The sequence below is a fragment of the Lissotriton vulgaris genome, chromosome 5 (assembly GCF_964263255.1).
Source record: "Lissotriton vulgaris chromosome 5, aLisVul1.2, whole genome shotgun sequence".
Taxonomy (NCBI): domain Eukaryota; kingdom Metazoa; phylum Chordata; class Amphibia; order Caudata; family Salamandridae; genus Lissotriton; species Lissotriton vulgaris.
Genome location: NC_141693.1, coordinates 1,171,532,407 through 1,171,552,206, shown reverse-complemented (window position 1 = coordinate 1,171,552,206; position 19,800 = coordinate 1,171,532,407). Strand labels below are relative to the sequence as shown.

The 19,800-nt window shown below is 48.8% G+C and overlaps 1 protein-coding gene across 1 annotated transcript in view; it reads right to left on the bottom strand.

The window, feature by feature from the left end:
* The window catches only part of BAG3 (BAG cochaperone 3), a 106,323-nt gene extending 95,345 nt beyond the window's left edge, over nt 1-10,978 (bottom strand). The window contains exon 1 of the mRNA XM_086922938.1: nt 10,325-10,978. Within this exon, the coding sequence (XP_086779064.1) occupies nt 10,325-10,495 (171 nt within the window). The 5' untranslated portion in view covers nt 10,496-10,978. The remainder of the gene's footprint in view (nt 1-10,324) is intronic.
* Between the last annotated feature and the right edge of the window lie 8,822 nt (nt 10,979-19,800).

Below are 19,800 nucleotides of genomic sequence, written 5' to 3'. Positions count from 1 at the left end.
CTGTCTGCATAGAGAAGACATGGTACACAGACACTTCCTATCTTTATGGAATAAGGAGATGTTTGTGATAAGGTGTCCAATAAGTCTGCCAAAAGTACAGGAAATAAAGTAGAGGCGTGTATGCACCCTTGTCGTAATCCTTTTTTACGAGAATTTACATGGACACAATACTCCAGATCAGTCCCAACTTTTACCCAGAAATTCTTGTGAAGTTCTTATAACATTAGAAATAACATCTAGGGGAGTTTCCCTTGTCTTAATTTCTCCCATACCAACTCACAACAGGCAGAATTCAAGGCAGCATGGAGGTAGCTTGGTCAGTATGATTGGGGGGTGTGAGTTTCAGATTTCCCAACAATCACACCTGGACATTGTTAAAAACACATTATATGAGAAGCAAGACATGAGGTGGCTTAAGAGATAGTGCAAAGAGAGAGGAGTGCAGACTTTTAGGTGTCCTTGAACACAATATTTTACAAACGAATCAACATTTTGAAGGCCTTCAATCCATAGAAGAGAGTGTGTATGTTGTTGTCAGTATGCCCATGTAAAAATCCCAGGTAAAATCTGACATACACTTCACATTATCCGAATGAAAGCAGTTGTACCCAACTATTTACTACAGAATACATTTTTAGACGGGTGTAAACCCCAAACGCCTCTGACCCCCGCCCGGAGCTATGCTATTGCTTGGAAGTCAACTAAACAACAGATTAAGATTCCCATTGTTTCTATTGACCTTTAAGCCAAACACCACGGGCTAAAACAATTGTTGGTTCTTGAATGCCCTTCATTAAAACTCTTAAAACTTGCTTGCTCCACTGAAATTAGTTCCTCCTGATCAGTTTGATTTTGGAAAGCAGAGCGCAAGATTTTAGTGTACTTTCAAAACCACATCAATTCAAATAATAAACAATCATTTTTGGAATGGGAAGAATCTCACTTGCTAAAGGGGGGGAAGAGGGATTTAACACTGCATGCTTTCATGCATCAGAGAATAAACCTTAATTGTAAAACATTTAAAGGCACTGGTAAACATATTTGTCCACTAATCGATTTTGGATATAATAATAACAGCAGAGAGATTATCAGGCCCAGCAGCATGTGATCAATTAGTTTAAGAAATTGTGTTCACATATATTTCTGAAAATATGGACAATGTCTCTTCATCACAAATATAATGCACAATTAGCGGCTCTGAATATCTATTGCTATACCATTATTCCATATGAATTATCCAGAATATTTTTTCTGAAACTATACATACATCTGAAACTTTTCTAACTAGCCAATGTTGCACTAATTACCAATACTTCCCAGTATATTTGGACATAACAGCTGCCAACATTTCATTCCACCATGATGGTGGATGAAATGATGAGAATTTTTACAAAAATTATTTATATTCTTTCTTCTGAAGTCAATTTATTAAGTGAACTCTAGAATAACTTGTGGAAGATCGCCTGGGCGAAGAAGAGTAAAAAACATTCCTTTGCATCTTCTAGATAAATATGACAGGCACTGCCTGATGTGCAGCTCTCTCAATGGACATAAGTACTGATAAGCTTAACAAGATTTGTTATATACCTAAATTCAAAGCAAGCCCAGATAGACTTTTACCCCAAGATTTTATAGAAATATTTATACATTTATTCTGAGTTTTCTTAAGCATGAACCAAGACTCCAAAATCTCAGAGCATTATACCAACATATACAAATAGGTAGCCGGGAAATATACATATGTTTTCTAAAGTAAAAATATGTAGGAATAATTACACAGCACTAGAAATAAAAAGCCATACAAAAAGCACCAGGGGAAAGGGAGGGAGAAAGTTCAGTGATCAGTTAGAAACAGACCAGTATTCACGCAACAGACAAATAATTTCCAGTGTGTATACAGTATATGTAGAATACACAGTGTCAAAGAGTTTGTAAACTAATACCAAAATACCTAGATCTAGTCAGCGAGGGGCGGAGAATTACAGGCACCTGTCGCCAGAATATAAAGCCTGGGATTCGCTGGATCCCTCATTCAGATATTTCAATAATATTAGTCTCTTTTTATAGCTGTCACGGGGTAGGGGGAGTGAAAATAGTATGCTGCTGTAACTTCAGTGACTTCACAAATGTATCTTGGTTCAAATTCAGCTCTAGCCACTTTTTATGCCTGTGAATCCTGGGATCATTTAAAAACTGAGTGCCATGCTTGTCCTTTGAATATCAAGGGGGTTTCATCTTCCACAACCAACAGGTATGCAGCCCGACAGGGTCCCTCTCGGCCATAGTTACTTTTCTAAACTTTCTCGGGTGTAGGGTCCATACTTGCTCAAAACTCGCTTTTCCACTTAGCGTGACTAAAGATGTGTTGGGGAGGGACTGCTTTTGTTGCAAGCACAATAACACAATTTCATTGATCTTTATCATTGATGGGGTCTTGGATTTTATAATCAGTCGCTGGGGTCCTGAACCCCTTCGCCTTCACGAGAAGACTAGAGGTGAATGACTTTAGTGACTGCTTTCTCAAGGGGTGTTTCCTTCAATTTTCTTTTGTTAACAAGAGACTTGGGTGCTTTGATCAGGCTCAATATAGAATGACATATTGCGACTGTTTACTGAATATCGTAGTAGTTGTGTACTAGTTGTTGGCATTTCAGGTGTATTTCCTTTCCTTTACTGAAGTTTAGCTTTCTTTGATTCTTCAAAGCTGCTACTTAAAATTATGCAGCTCCTTTTTGCCCTTATATTTATTGAGAATATTTTCGTCCCAGAGCATTTCACTTTTTGAAATATCCAACCCTCCTGACATTTCCTGTGCTTTACTCAAGCCTCTCTTCAGTGGCTTTCTCCCAGGAAACATGACTGCAGACTGCCACGTCACATCCTGCTTGGCATCAACCAGCCGTCATCAATTTTAATAGGAAGAACTTTCCTCGTGAACTGAGACTCTTTCACTGAAAATTGTTGTTATCAGGGGCGACTTTGCCAAAGCCTTCCTTAAACCAGCCTGAAGAAACCTTCCTCGCAGCTGCCTCTCGTCAGACAAGCATTACAACAGCCCACCTATTCTCCAGTGACGTAGAGCTGATACTTTCTCAGTTCTACCAAGTATTATCCATTTATTGGCACCACCCCTGGCACCAACGTCTTTAGAGACAGCCTACCTCTGTTCTCCTCCCTGGCCTGACAATGAATTCTTCCACAAACAGCCACCCACACCTGCTGAACAGCTGCTTCCTTTCTCTGGATGACAGGAAGTGGGTGTTTGTTTTGCACATAGTCTGAGCTGCACCCAAAGGTGAATAAACAGCATGTCGCGGGTTATTTGGGAGCCTGGCTCAACACGACATGGGATGACTATCTGCAGATCTTACTCTGACTGCGGGGGGAGCCTGGCCCTGCTTTCCAGAGCCACCCAAAACCAAAGCACGTCAAATACTGCCGGGGTCGGACTGGGGCAAAAAAAAAAGAACGAAAATAAAAGTGGCCCCGTTTCTAGATAGTAAAAAAAAAAAAGTGGCGCACATCTGCAAACCCGGCCAGTTTTGAACTTGCAGGTTAACGCTGTATCAGTATTTAGCTAGGTATGGGCGAATGCATGCGTTTGTGCTTGCTGCAGGCTAGTACTTAATTTATAAAGAAACAAGTGTCAGGACCCATGTCAGGAAACAAGTGCAGCTTGCACCATCCATTGCTCTACTAAGGACAATACAGACATGTCAGGAAACAAGTGCAGCTTGCACCATCCATTGCTCTACTAAGGACAATACAGACTCGTTACACACTAAAAATGACTAATATCTGCCACCCAAGCTATTTTTATAGCTTTGGGTGGCAGTGATTAGTGATTTTTAATGTACAAGAATCATTAAACAATTGTTGTTGTGTACAGCACAAAATAAAACAAAATTCGCCACCATGTGGCTGGCTTTCATAATTCCCGGTGTTGACAATTAAGTGCAGGTGGGGAGCACTTGAAACCACCGGCTCAAATTAAGCACTGCTGCAGAAAATGTTTGGAGTGATATCAAGGAAATCACCTATAAAAACAGGACTAGCAGACGATAAACAGACCCACAAACTGTTAAAAACCAGCCCAAACGCTGGTCTGTGATACCAGCACATCGAGCCCTGTCTGATTGCCTGAACTGTATATAGCTATGAACAAGCGTCATTTTCATGCGTGTGCTGCACCCCTGATCTGGAGGCTGCTCTGTCAGCACAAGATTATTCAAGAAGGCCAGGCCGGGGGGATTAATAGGGTTCAGCTAGTGGTACCAGTCCCTTCTTTGCTTTTAAAACCCTTAGACTAAATTGAACCTGGAACATAGTTTGGAAAAGTACATTTTAGCTATTTTGAGGCTGAATGGTGGTCTCTCTTTTTAGCTTCACTGCATTAAGAGACAGCGACTACAGACCTGTCCTTAAATGCTGTTTTATGGTTCGCTGGCCTATCAGTGGCTCCAGTCCTGTAATATCACACTGTTGACAGCATGTCATACTGTCTCAGCATCTACAAAGAAGTTCGTTGTCAACTTGCAGGCTTCTCTACTCTGGAAAATACCCTCTTCTATATCGATACTCAGAGATGGCCCATTCAGACGACTGCCAAATAATTTACTCTGGGCTCCCTGTGAATGGCTTTGACGGGCTACAGTTACTTCGAACCCGAGCGGGTAAAATGTAAGTGAACCAGAGAAAGTGTGCCCACTTAAAATCAACCCCGAAACCGCCCATTGGCTCCCACTGTTTGCAAGGATCAAATGCAAAGTTATGAGGCCTACCAGGGCAAAGGCTAACTGCAGAAGCTAGCACTTGCATAACAGAAAACTGCATCCACCCACCATACACCTGATCATGCAGCAAAGCTTCAAATGGATAAAACAGAAAGGCAGACACTGCGAGCCTAGAGGCCCAGGTTGTGCAGTGCACTGAATGCAAACCAGAACTACATGCACACTAGTACATGCTTGAAAACTGCACTAGCCAGGCTGCCTTCAGGTTTCCTCCATGCAAGCAGGGATTGCCTCTATAGAACACTGGTCTAGGGTCCTCCCTGCTCCATCTGGGCTCTTAATGCCTCCCTGCTTACAATGTACCTCCTCTGGGAGAACTATTGAGCTCTGACTCGCCAAGAGGCTTTGTGCTATACTCCAAATACTAAATAAATAAAGGTGAATTTCAGAATTACAGACTGTGGGGCATATCTTATTAGGGAGAAAGCCCAGGGATTGAAATGAATGGGTTAAAAAGCTGGGCTGGTTCAAGGGTTGTGAACTGAGTGCTTCCTGACACAACACTATCTTGCGAGCTTCAGTGACTTCTCTCAAGCCAACTATGCTGACAATGTTACTTCAACTACATTTGTTTATGTCTTCTGTGTTTGCCGGTCTTGAATAAATTCCAATTCCAGGCTCTGGTAAGCTTTGACATTGTCTTAGAAGCACCAACTATTTTTTCTCGCCTCAGGCCCTCCCAGTAAATAAATGTCCCCAGTCTGCCTTGAATATGTGTATGAACTAAAGTTCTATCCAGCTTGTTGCAGTATTCTTCGGCCTAGTTTCTCAAGTATTGGTGTTAAGGTATCTAATCCTTCAGTATCCCCAGTAAGAGTTTCAGCTTCTTCCACATTAATATTCAGTCATATAGCCTCATCAGTGTGTTTGCTTGGTGCCAGGGGAATACCAGTCCGGGAGAATAATTTCGGAGTTATCCACTTTGTGTACAGCAGTCACATCTTTCACTGGAATTATTTTCCAACTGCAGTAGCAACACATTAGGAGGTCTCTGATGACACACTGCATTATGTTCCATCAAATGTTTGTCAGCTTTATAAGCCTCGTATTATGGGGAAATGGACATTTCTAAGTCCCCTTTGCCGCACTAACAAAGTAGAGTGAGTACCGCTTTTGCTTTGGCTCTCTCTAGGTTCTGGTAGCAGTAGCACAATGTTTTCCCATTCAGATGCAGAGCGCATTAAAGAAAATATGACAATGTTCTATTTTAAGGCTGGAGTCAATCCTTGTTCCAAAGGGACAGAGACATTTGCAGACCACAGTGTACTCTGCCAACCACCAGCCCTTCTCCCACACCCACTCAGCACAGCACCACACACGTCCAGCTGCTCCAGTTATTTGAGAGCACAGGCACAATCTTCTGTTTACAAGCCTTGATAGCCACAGTGCTGTTTGTCTGCTTTATGGCTGTTCATTTTATGGTTTTTATACAGCAACATGGCATTTTGTTGTGCTTCTGGGCAGTCTGGCAACTTCGGCATGCCTAGCTAGTGAGTAATCAATGTCACTATCACCCAACTCAAAGGCACCCATGACTCGTGGGTTACGCACGGATCCCTTGGTACACACTCATCTGTAACGACGTACAGTGTAATATTTTGACACATTTGAGGTGTGATCTTGGCGTATTCCTGTCAGCTCATCAATACCTAAGGAGGGAGGTCACAAGCTGTCTTGGTAGCAGGAACAAAACGGTCACTCATCATACGCAGGAATTCTTGTGGGAGTGGGGGGGGCTATTAACCAGTGTGGAGTGATGGGTTCACCTGGAGACGGGAGTCCCAACACGCAAGTTCAGTTCCAGGTCCTTCAGTGCGGATGTATGACGTTACAACACATACTTTTACAACGCATACCTTTACAACACATTTTTTACAACGCAACATCCATTACAACGCATGCCATTACAACGATTTTTTAAAAACTACCTTTACAATGCATTCCATTACATCGCATACTACCTTTACAACGCATACCATTACCACGCATAACATTACATTGCACGTAAGGTAAGTATTGGATAGTGTAGGGGTAAAAATTACGATTCTAACTCCAGGGGGGGTGCAACAGTAGGGTAAGTGTTGGATAGTGTAGGGGTAAAAATTACTATTCTAACTCCAGGGGGTGCAACAGTAGGGTAAGTGTTGGATAGTATAAGGGTACTATGTGTTGTAATGCTATGCGTTGTAATGGTATGCGTTGTAATGACTGCGTTGTAATGACATGCGTTGTAGTGGTATGAGTTGTAGTGTCATGCGTTGTAATGGTTGTGTTGTAATGGCATGCGTAGTACTGGAAGTTGCGTTGTAAAAGTTTCGTTTTAATGGTAGTGCGCTGTAAAAGTTGCGTTGTAAAAGTTGTTTCCCTTCAGTGCCAGGTCCACTTGCCCCATCTTCCGTCCTAGAAAGAGTGCCCCATTTCGCTCTATCTTTGCAAAGCCCGGGTGTCTAACCATGCAGCCCCCATAACATGAATCCTTTCTGGTATGTGCCTGCGCTGACTGGCCCCTCCAAAACAATAAATACACCTAAATACTCTACCTAAATCTGTACAGTACAGTGGGTCAAAAACTTAGCTAAGATTAGACTCCCAACTTGAATCCAAGATAACCTTCTTATCGCATCTTAAGTTTGAAATATAGGAGGATCATGCCCCCCACCCCCCCTTCTCAGACCCCCAACCCCTTTTAAGCCAAGCAAAAGCCCACAAGTTCAGTTGCATCCAGACACATCTCCGATACAGGACAGTCGGAAACCTCAGGCTCCGACTCCTTTTAACCCCTCCAGAACAGGACAGCCAGATTACCCCCCCTGCCCCCCCCTCCCCCAGTGCATCACACGGGACACCCGTCCACTAGCCACGCATAATTCCCTGGTGGTAGCGAGACAGAATCGAACTATCTCCAGTTCAGAAAATCCGTTAAGACCTCACTTTTCCCCCAAACATAAACACACCAGACGGCAGAAACCCCGGAAGAAGCAGGTCAGCGCTGGGATGCTCTCTTGAGTTACTACGCGCTTAACAAAATCATTAAATAAATAAATAAATAAATAACATGTCCCAAGCAGGGTCGGATTGGGATCACAATTCGGCCCGGGCACTGACGAAAAAAGTGGCCCACATTCAAGAGGCGTGGCCCAAATTCAAGGGGCGTGGCCCACATTCAAGGGGCGTGCCCTTTCATGAAACACCATTTGCACAGACAAGGAATGAAAGTGGGAGGATACTGTTCTTGCACACGACACAGGGCCAAGGTGACAATGGCCTACATGCTGAGCAACTAAAAAAAATAGCAAGGCCCCTTTTTGTCACAAAATTATTCCAGCCCTCCAGCACAGGAGCACCTGAAAAGCAGCAAAGCCCCTGCTATTACTAACCTACTCAGCCCTCCCCAGACCTTCAGCTCAGGAGCACATGAACAGAGGTAAGGCCCCTGCAATTAGTAAATTAATCAACCCTCCAGGCCTTGGGAAAATGTCCTGGCAGGGGAGCACAAAACACAGCTTTCTGGGTCATCCAAGGTAGCCAGGTAGCCAGGGGGGAGGCTGAGCTGAAGCTGGTGCATGGGAAGTGCCTTCCCAGTGTGTTCTGGCAGTTTGAGTATTTAACATTTACTGTAGTATTACCCTTGTACCTGTGTATGGTACCCTTTTGTAACTTGCACAAGTCACTTTTCTCTTGTAACACACTGTTTACTACCTCTCACTTTTGTTTGCTTTAGATACTTGCACAAGTGCCACCATTGCCTACGTAACGTTTGTTCTTGTGCTGGAGTGTCTGCCATTAATTGCAGCATTATACCTCTACTTGTATTTTGTACGCTTTTGTAACCTGCACACATATCTCTTTTTCCTCCTGTAATGCACCGTTTGCTCCTCTTGTATTTTGGTTGCTCACTATTGTCACTTTTGATTCATGTAACTTAACGTTTGCTTTTGTAATTTGTCCACTTATAATTTTTCTCCTCATGTATTATTGCTGTTCCTAGTCTGAAGCGCTCTGACACCTTCGGGTAAAGTCCGCGCTATATAAAATCTCATAAAGAAATAAATAAAACAAAAAAATTCCAAACATCACCAGGCCCCCACAGCAAGACCCATTCTTCCTCGCCCACTATGCCCTTAATGTGAAGGGCTGTGGGCGAGGTGTTAAGACTAACACCGTTTCTGGGCTGCATGGGCGCCAGGGGGCCCGAGGTGCAAATGGCTCAAAGGCCTGAGAAACACCTGGCTCCCAGGGAGACCGATTCTTACAAACAATCACCCCTCCCCAGCCCAGCCTCAGCTTGATTGCTTGGCAGGGCAGGGGTGAAGGAGAGGCCACAGCTGACAATCGCTGTCTGGCCGCACAGCGAGGCTGCTTTCATTTTAAGTCTCTGTCTCCGTGCACTCTGTGGGCCGGTTTTTTTTCTCCCCTTTCCTAGTCCACTCTCTGTGGACTGGGACAGGGGAGAAAAAAAACGGCCCACAGAGGGCACTGAGGCACCGGCCCTTCGGCCCGTTCCCGAATGCCCGCCTTGCCAATCCGACCCTGGTCCCAAGTGATGGACCCAAACGAATTGTGACCCTCCTTGGACACTGCTGGCAGCTACACAAATACACAGAGCCTGATATAGCCGCCAATAGCCCTCCCCCACCTAAAAAAAGTACATTAAATTATTACTTTCTCCAAAGACATAGCGCTGCGAAACGAAACAAGGGGCATGGATAGTTTACCATAGCCTGAAAAATCAGCTGTGACAGTAAGAGACCCAGAGAAGCCAAGGGGAAACCCGAGGGAGAGACTCGAGCGCGAAATGTCACCTAATTCTTCTTATTCGAATATTAGCGCTCACTGGGTGTATCTCTGAAATAAAGCAAATCTAGTCTGAGCTATCGGAAAGGCACAGCAGCCGTCCCTGCTCGCAGCGTGGGGCCGCTCAGTCGAGAACTTGAGAGGAAGCCGTCTGTCCGGACACGAGAGAGAGGGCACCCTGTACAGAGCGTCCTGGACGGACACCGAGAGCGCTGGGAGCGAGTGCAGCGCCTGCGAGGGGCACAGGAGTGAGTCGCGGCAGGACAAGGAGGGGCCCTGAGGTAACCGCCCGTGACGCAGTATTAGGGGGCACCGCGAGGGGAGTACGGGCATGGGCTCAATCACGAATACTGCTCCAAGGGGGCTACGCCTGCTCGTGGCCCCTGAAGTTCCACACGTGTCTGACTCTATTTACTGTAAAATATCGGAAGTATTTCCCAAATGTGGGCACAGACTGCTGCAGTCGGAGCCTGGGTCCAGCTGTCTGTCCAGCAATGATTCCGATGCTCGTAGCCGCCGCGTGCCCTCCAGCGGCTCCGCTCCGAGCTCCGCCCTTGGGCCCTCACTGTGGCTGCTAGGGTAGGGTGGGCCCCCTTTCGGCCCGGGAGCCTCGCTTCTCTTTACTACACTGCAGGCGGCTAATGGAATTCCACCTGTCTCCTTTTGCCCCCTACCCTGGCATGTTTCCGGGGTAGTACCCCACCCGTGCCCCCGGTACCACCTCACCCCTCCATTACCTTGGACGGCTCCCCGCGAGGGTCGCTCCAGGTGGTCGTCCGGTTGTTGTGATCTACGAAGAAGGGCCATCCAGTGTGAGGATCCAGCTTGATCTCCCAGCCGGGGGGCAGGGGCTCTCCTCCGGGGACTTGCAGTGGGCTCCGCATCCTCCTTGGTTGAGGGTGCTCCATGGGCCGCCGCGCTCCCTAAATATCACCCCGGGCCCGGCTAGAAGGCTCTGGAAGAGCCCGGAGGAGAAGGGGGAGCTTCCGAGAGAGGTAGGAAAGAGAGGGAGGGCAGGAGAAGAGGAAAAGGGAGGAGGGAAGAGACATATAGGGAGGAGAGGACTCATAGGAGGGGAATAGCGGAGCCAAGGGGCGAGGGGAGGAGAGACAGGGCGGTGGGCGAGGTAACAGGAGCGAGGAAGGAAAGGAAGGCGAGGAACAGGGGAGGGGGAAAGAGGGACAGGAGGAGGAGCAAGGGAGCTGGAAACGAGGATAGGGGAGGAGAAAGCGGTTGGGAGGAGATTAGGGGGAAGGAAAGAGTGCGAAAAGGAATATGGGCTAAGAAGATGCAGAAGAATTGGAAGAGATACGGACGGATTGAAGAACAAGCGAAAACGGCAGCAGCGGGTTAGAGGAGGGTGAGGGAAGGAAAAAGACGAGGAGAAGAATGGTGAAAGGGAGGAGGGTGGGGGTTGGAGAAAAGGGATCGGGGAGGAGATTGCCAGTCATCTTTATTTTAATTTGTGCCCTTGTTTAGCCTCTGAACCCAGTGCCAGAGAGGAGTACACAGAGTACAGACTCCTCTCTATTTGGACAGAAGCCACAGACTGCAGACTTCCTGCAGAACCAGAGGAACACTCAGAACGGACAGAACAAGGACAGTGCGCGCACACAGCGAGGGACGCAGACTACAGGCGCTGCCAGGCAATGGTGCCAGGGTACAAGAACTCCTCAGAAAAACTTCCTTGTTTACTGGATGAGGCGCGCTCCGGCAGCAAACTTATATTTGCCTCGAGCTCTAACAATTCTTACTTCGTTTTTAGGTCTCGCCTGTCGATGCGCATGCGCATCGAGCAAGCGAGACTATGGGGGCTTATCCACTCTTTATCCACTGCAAGGAATCGTGGCGATTCCTTGCAGTGCCCGTGACTTTTAAGCTCAATGCGCATGCGCATTGAGCTTAAAAGCGCGTGCACGTCCGTCTTGTTTTACCCGCTCCGCCCCCTCCCCTTCCCGCCGTGTCGCATTTCTCCTCCCCCCTCCCCTCTCTTCCCTCCCCCCTCCCCTCTCTTCCATCCAGTATCCTCACACCGCCTACTGCAGCTCCCAAACAACATCCAGCACCACCCGCTCCGCCCCCTCCCCTTCCCGCCGTGTCGCATTTCTCCTCCCCCTCCCCTCTCTTCCCTCCCCCCTCCCCTCTCTTCCCTCCCCTCTCTTCCATCCAGTATCCTCACACCGCCTACTGCAGCTCCCAAACAACATCCAGTACCACCCGATAAGACGGCTGGCCCCATAATACCAGCATTCAGCTTGTTTTGGGACCCGGGAGATCGTCCCGCGCTAACCCCAGGAAAGCTGATACACGGCATTGATTGTTGTGAATTATAAATAATTATGAGAATGTTTTACACAAATGTAACCGGCACATGAAATTGTATGTAGGGGCATGATACTGCCATAACTGCACATTTAAGGACTGTTTTCTAACAGAAGGATTATGTTATTTAAAGAGTAAGCATTGTGATGCAATGAAAAGTACCATGCTAAGATGGCCGCCATTATCGATGCATTGTGAGAGTGTTCCCTACCGTCATCGAGTTTGTTACTCGGGTGACATCAATTAGTTTAAATAGCTTCCTCGCAGTGATCATAGTTGACACTGACGAAGGATTTTCCGAAACGCGTCTGTTTGGTGGAGTTGTTTGCTAAATAAAGATCCACTACGCTACCCCCTTGGAGTGCTTGACTCTTTTGCAAAAAACGAAGGAAGTCGTGGCAGTATATAAATATATTTTACACACATCTAATTGGCACATGTACTCCTAATAGTCACATTTTCTCTTCCATCTCCAAAACAGCTGAAAAAGAATTAATTGCATCAAAAAGAGGCATTGGATGACGAAAAGACTGCTGTGCCATTAGAATTTGGCGTATTTCTGTTCAATGGTTTCAGGGATGAGTGCAGAGAATGTTTCCTTTGGGAAAACCAATGTCAGTTACAAATTTCACCCTCACTCACCCTCACTCACCCTCACTCACCCTCAACCCCTCACCCTCACTCACCCTCAACCCCTCACCCTCACTCACCCTCAACCCCTCACCCTCACTCACACTCACCCTCACTCACACTCACTCACCCTCACCCTCACTCACCCTCACCCACCCTCAACACCTCATCCTCACTCACCCTCACTCACCCTCAACCCCTCACCCTCACTCACCCTCACTCACCCTCACTCACCCTCAACCCCTCACCCTCAATCCCTCACTCACCCTCAACCCCTCACCCTCACTCACCCTCAACAACTCACCCACCCTCTCCCTCACTCACCCTCAACCCCTCACCCTCACTCACCCTCACTCACCCTCACTCACCCTCACTCACCCTCACTCACCCTCAACACCTCACTCACCCTCACTCACCCTCAACACCTCACTCACCCTCACTCACACTCAACACCTCACTCACCCTCACCCTCACTCACCCTCAACACCTCACTCACCCTCACTCACCCTCAACACCTCACCCTCAACCTCAACCCCTCACCCTCACTCACCCTCACCCTCACTCACCCTCACCCTCACTCACCCTCACTCTCACTCACCCTCAACCCCTCACCCTCACTCACCCTCACTCACCCTCAACCCCTCACCCTCACCCACCCTCACCCTCACTCACCCTCAACCCCTCACCCTCACACAGTGCAATAGGTCTCAGACCATTTCAGTTAGAGCTTTAAGAAATGTTTATGGCTTTTTTTTATTTGTAATTCTTTAGCATTGGCTACAGGAAACAAAAATGCTAAACATTTACAAAAAAAAGCCATAAACAATTCTAAAAGCACTAACTCTAATGGTGCGAGACCTATTGCATTTCCAATGCTTGTTTAAAGATGAGGGACATCATCTTATAGAGAAACGTCAATGTCCGCCCTGGCCTGAACCTCACCCAAACCAGGAGGCAGACAAACATTCCGAGGACATACAGCTTTTCAGGCACCCCACTACATCCGATGAAAAAAACCTTAAGGCTCCACAACGTTGATAACATCTGACACTATATTCTATGCAACTCAGGGCCGCAGCATGGCTGACCAGACCAAGCTATTACTTAAGCAATCTCAGAGAGAAATGGTTAAATTGTCAAAGAGTAGTCACCACTTTCATTCTACTGCCTGATAAGTAAGCATATTAAACAGCACAACACAATTTCAAAAAAATACCCCTTGCAAAAAATATTTACAGGTTTATTTTTCCTTTGGCAGCACAGTTAACATTCCAGGCCAATACTTAGCAGCATCACCAGGGCCAGTGTGGGGCCCGTCAGTGCCAGAGTGGGCCCACCCTGCCCACTCCCATGTCTAGTGCATCGGCTAGGAAACAGCGCTGCTAACTGCCCCTCCCCTCTGTGCCTCTGGAATCAGGCCTGCCGCCCAGCAAACTGATGATGACAGCGTAATTTCGTTCCGTTTATTTATTATTTTTTATTTTTTATTTTGGCACAAACAAAGCAGCAAGCGGAAGGTGTCAGAGCGCATCATAGTTATTTAATACAGTCAATAAATATATATATATTAGGGAAAGGGGGAAGAGAATTGGCCCGCGCTATTTAGTACGGTATAATAAGCCAGAGTGTTACTGTTAGACCTGGCACCTTGGCGTGAGTCTCCCTTCCACTTTTTGCTGATGTGCCTCCGATGTTTTGCTGGTTTTCCGATACTCAGGGCACTGCGCCACGGCTGACCCGGGCCGCAGTGCAAGTGCTCCCTACTGTAAATTGTACATACGATTGGTATCCATGATTGGTTCTTTGGATTTACTGTTAGTCCCTAGTAAAGTGCACTAGAGAGTGCCGGGGCTTGTAGATGCCAATACTGCTGGTGGGCCTGCAGCGCTGGTTGCGCCACCCACCGAAGCAGCCGTAAAGATGTGTCTGGGAACTGCGACCGCAGAACCCGCGTGCGGGCAAGTGCACCCACTTGCCAGCCCCGACCCTTCCCTTGACTACATATTAGTCACCCCTATGGTAGGCCTGCGGGCAGGGTGCGTTGTAGGTGTAAGGTAGGACAAGCCCTGATGTGCGTGGCATGTCCTAGTAGTGACTTACAACCAAGACCGTATTTCACTATTGAAGGCTACCTGCTCCACTAGGCCAGATTGAGCTGCGAGAATTGTAACACCCTATAATCCCCGCAGGCTCAAGGAGCATGGTAGCAAGTCATGTTTAGTATGCCTGAACTCAGGATGATAAAATATTTCTTGTAGTCAAGTTTATTTTAGTATCCTGGGTTTGCAAATGCTACTTTTAGAAAGTTAGCATTTGCTTGCTTAACCATTTCAGCCCGCCTCTGCTGGTATGTGTATCTGACTGTCTGGGATGTGTGAGTGACAGGGCTGGAGGGATGACAGGTGGTGAATGCGCAGATTACACCTTAGTGGGAGGTAGGAGTGCCTCTTGACTCGAACTGTAGCTGTGCTCGGCCACCACAATGCTGGCTCCACCCTCCTGGGGAGCGGCGGATGACTCTGCCGGCACCTGGCCCAGGAAGGGCGAAGCCCCCATCAACAAGGTACTCTGGCCACCCCTGTCCGCACAATGCTGGCTCCACCTCCTGTGGGGGTCTGATGCGCCTGCCCCTCACACTGAAAGCAGAAGCCGGAGTACACCCACCGGGGTACTCAAGGACTGAGAGTGGCTATGCAAAGGCCCCCCTGGCCTGCGAGAACAAAAGAATTGGCCTATAAAAGAAGGAGCCCTGCTCCTTGAAAATTAGATCCGGTTTGGGCCACAGAAGGACTCTGCCCTACGAGAAGGACCGTGAGAGACAAGGAAGGGTGCTGACTCTTGCCTGTGTCTGGTGCCTTGCTGCTGAAGGAGAGGAAGAAGAAAAGACTACGAGAAGACTTTTGCTTTACTTTGTGCCAAACTCTGCTAAAGAGATCTCCAAGGGCTTGCAACTGAACTTGCCCCCTGACCAGCGTCCCAGGACCAGTGGACGCTACCCCCTTGGAAGAAAGCGACTGCGGGTGCTGACCATCGCCGCAGCACCGACGGAGGAATCTCCTCCAAGGCAACGACATCCACCTGACCACCGTGACCGGGGCCCAAAGCAACAGCGAGAGCAAAGTAAGGACCAGCCGCCGCTGGCCCGAACACTGTGACCGCAACTGCACCGGGAGCCCGAGAGCAAAGCGAAGGAGGACCCGTCCGGTCCGAGCTCTCGAGGTGACTGCATAACGAGCAGCCACTCACCTGCAAAGACGGACAGTTGCCCTGTGAGAATCCGCAAGGTCGGTAGTCTGCCCGACAGCCCAGCTGTGAGTCCACAGCTGCACCGGCACTTGGCTGGGTACGTCCTGCACTTGGGGACCGTACTGCCACTTGCCACCGCCGCACAGCCGCCGCCTCCAGGGTCGGAGCGGACGACGAGGAGAGGACCCTGCCGCCACAGAACACCGCTGCCCCGGATGACCAGTGACCTGCTCGGCTGAAGAGCCGCAACGATCAGCGACCCGGGGAAGGCAACGCGACGTGGGACAGATCCCCTGGAAGCCGCCGGCTCCACAAGAACTTTGGTTAACACCGGCCTACGGGCCCTCAGAGAACTGCTATAAGAACTGTGGTAACCTGAACTGAGTAATTTGCAACCGTTATCGTAAAGTACGTTGACTGTATTCACAAGCCTGCTTAAAATCTATATAAAGATATATATTTTTACAGAATACAGTCTGGTCTCGTTGTGTGGTGGGTTGGTTGTAAAGGTGTACTATTGCAAGTGTTTAACCCTATGTGCCCCAAAGATTAGCCTACGACTGCTTAAGCCACACTACCTAGAGGGTAAGCAGAGGTTGTCTGGAAGGTAACCCTCAGCCCTGACGAGGAAGAGAGAGTCCCTGCTTGTCGCTAGTGTTGCACTGCGCCAACTAGAGCCTCCCCCTTCCTACATTGGACGCAGCGGTGAGGATTTCGAATTTACACTTGCGATATCTATACCTGAGCTTCTGACCACTACACAAGGATTACGGTCCAGTTACTTAGCCACAGACTTTGCTTTTTGAATTTTGCCGAAAGAAGATTCCGAGTGCGAAAACCATGCCGGGCACGAAGAGCCTGGATGGAGCGGAGTCCACGACCTCGGAAGTGTTTGAGATCGAGTGGGACACCGCGAAGCTGGATAAATACTCGAAGAACGAGCTGAAGTTTTTTTGTAAGAAACTCAAGGTTCCGCACGCTGGTTGCAAGAATAAGCCAGAATTCTACAAGGCCCTGAAAGCCTGGGTAGAGTCCAGAAAGACCCCGGAGGATCAAGACGCCCTCGCCGAGCAGAATGCGACGGAGGAGCAGAATGCACTTGGGGATCTGATTGACCTCGAAAGGCAAGACAGCGTGCACAGCTTTGGTAAAGGCCTGTCGCCAGAGGAGCTGGCGGACAGGAAGGAAACGAGGAATCACGAAAGGAAGCTGGCAGAATTGAAAATCCAGCTGGAGCTTGAAACGAAAAGAATGGCGCTGGAAGAGCGAAAGCACCAAATGGATTATGAAGTAAAAATGAGGGAGATAAGTCTCAAGGAGAGAGACTTGGATCGTCCTCCCTCTGGTGGCAGCGCATCGCCAGTGCAGGTAGAGTCAAGAGTGCACATCCCGAAGGACGTAGTTAAAGAGTTCTTTAAGGGGGATGACATAGGACAGTGGTTTAGGGCATACGAGGTAGCCATGTCCTCCCACCGGGTCCCTGACAAGGATTGGGGAGCGGGGTTGTGGGGAAGGTTCCTTAGCGAAGGGAGAGATACCTTGCTAGATTTGCCCGTTGAAAATCAGAGATCCTATGCCCACATGAAAGAAGCTTTAATGAACAGGTACGGGCTTACCCCTGAAATGTATAGACAGAAGTTTAGGGGATGTACTAAGCGGCCTGGGAATACGTATGTGGAGTATGTGACTTACTTTTGCAGAGCACTGGATGGTTGGGTGAAAGGTAACAAAGTTAATGATTTTCAAGGTCTCTTTGATTTAATTGCATGGGAGCACTTGTCTGATCACTGTTTTCCTGAGTTACGCCAACATCTGATCGATAGCAAGCTGTCCAACCCGAGGAAGCTTGCTGAGGAGGCGGACCGCTGGCTCAGCACCAGGGTCCACAAGGGTCCCGTGGGAGACTCCGCCAAGAGTGGGCAGGGTCCCCAGCAGAAGAGTGGGGGGGACAAAGGGGGAAAACAGAAAGGGTTCCAAAAAGGCCCCCAAAGTAGTTCCCAAGGGAGCCCGCAGCAGGGTTCTCAGCCTCCCCCACCTCCGAAGCAGAATGGGGCCCCAACAGGTAAACCTGTTCCAAAAGGGCCCTTCAATTGTTTCAAATGTGGCGAGCCTGGGCACATATCCAGTGACCCCAAGTGTCGCCTGTTTGGAAAACCCGCACCCACTGGTGCTCCGCCCCGACAAGTGACTAGCGTTCACCTGGGAGAAGAAATGATGGTCCCGGGGGGTGGAGATCCCGTTCACATGACCCTAGTCTCGCTAGGAGACAGTGAGATGATCCCTACGAACTACCTGCCCTCTAACACTAAGAAATATGGGCAGGTGGTGATCATCAATGGCAAGGAAGCTGAGGCTTTTCGAGACACAGGAGCCAGTGTGACTGCAGTGAGGCAGCACCTGGTGTCTCAAGAGCAGGTTGTACCCCATGCCTACTGTAGGGTTATCAACGCTGATAATTCAGAGAGTCAGTGTCCGATGGCTCAAGTTCCCTTCGAGTGGGGGGGGTCTCTGGTACTCTGCAGGTCTGTGTAAGAAAAACCATGCCTGTTGACTGTTTGCTAGGGAATGACTTGGAGCACTCCCCTTGGGAAAAGGTGGAGAAGACGACTCACCTGCGGATGGTGGGTCTGCCTGACTGGGCGTGCGTGACCACCCGGTCAATGGCAGCCAGTAGGGGTGATCAAGAGGTCCTGGGGCCTGAAGGAGAGGCCCAGGAACCGGCCTTAGGGAGAAGGCGCAGGGGGCGCGGGAAACCGGCTCCTGAAGTTCCCACGGTCCAGGAGGAAGCAGACCTTGAGGGGGATGCCCTGGAGCCTACAGGGGAACAGATCGCCGAACTGGGGGACCTGCCTGAGCTGACCCATTGGCAGCAAGAAGGAGGACCCTCCAGGGAGGAATTCTGCAGGGAGCAGAAGGAATGCCCTTCTCTCGTGGGTATGCGGCAGCAGGCTGCAGACCAGGCCAATGGTGTTCAGGCCAAAACACATCACGTGTACTGAGAGAACGACCTCCTGTACTCAGAGCCTAAGGCTGCTGAACCTGGGTCAGCCCGTGTGCTGGTGGTACCCCAGAAGTTCAGAGCCTTCCTACTGGGTCTGGCTCACGATGTGCCTTTAGCAGGACATTTGGGGATGGACAAGACCTATGACAGGCTTGTCACCCACTTTTACTGGCCCCAAATGCATAAGAGTTCAGACGCTCATTGCAGAACCTGTCCGACTTGCCAGGCAAGTGGGAAGACCGGAGGGAAGAACAAGGCTCCCCTCCAACCCTTCCCTGTGGTCGGTACGCCATTCCAGCGAGTGGGTATTGACATCGTTGGGCCTCTGGACCCCAAGACAGCCATGGGCAACAGGTTCATCCTGGTCTTGGTGGATCATGCCACCCGGTACCCTGAAGCCATCCCTCTGAGGACAGTGACGGCCCCCGCGGTGGGACGTGCACTGATGGGAATTTTCTCACGAGTGGGATTCCCTCTAGAGGTGGTGAGCGACAGGGGTACCAATTTCATATCCAAGTATATGAAGTCCCTTTGGCAAGAGTGTGGCGTAATGTATAAGTTCACAACGCCTTACCATCCCCAAGGTAACGGGTTGGTTGAGAGATTCAACCGAACCCTAAAAGGCATGATCATGGGCCTGGAAGGTCCGATGAGGCGTAAGTGGGACGTCCTCTTACCATGCCTACTCTTTGCATATCGCGAGGTGCCACAGAAGTCCCTAGGGTTCAGCCCCTTTGAACTACTGTACGGCCACCCCGTGAGAGGACCACTGAGTTTGGTAAAGGAAGGCTGGGAGCAATCTCCCAGGAAACCTCCCCAGAATGTATATAGCTACATGCTGGCCTTCAGAAACCAAACCAGACGCTTCAGACAACTTGCCGAGGCAAATCTGGAAGCGAGCCAGGAAGAAATGAAGCGGTGGTACGATCAGAATGCCACTCTGGTCGAGCTTCAGCCTGGACAAGAGGTGTATGTCCTGGCCCCAGTGGAGCCCTGTGCCCTTCAAGATAAGTG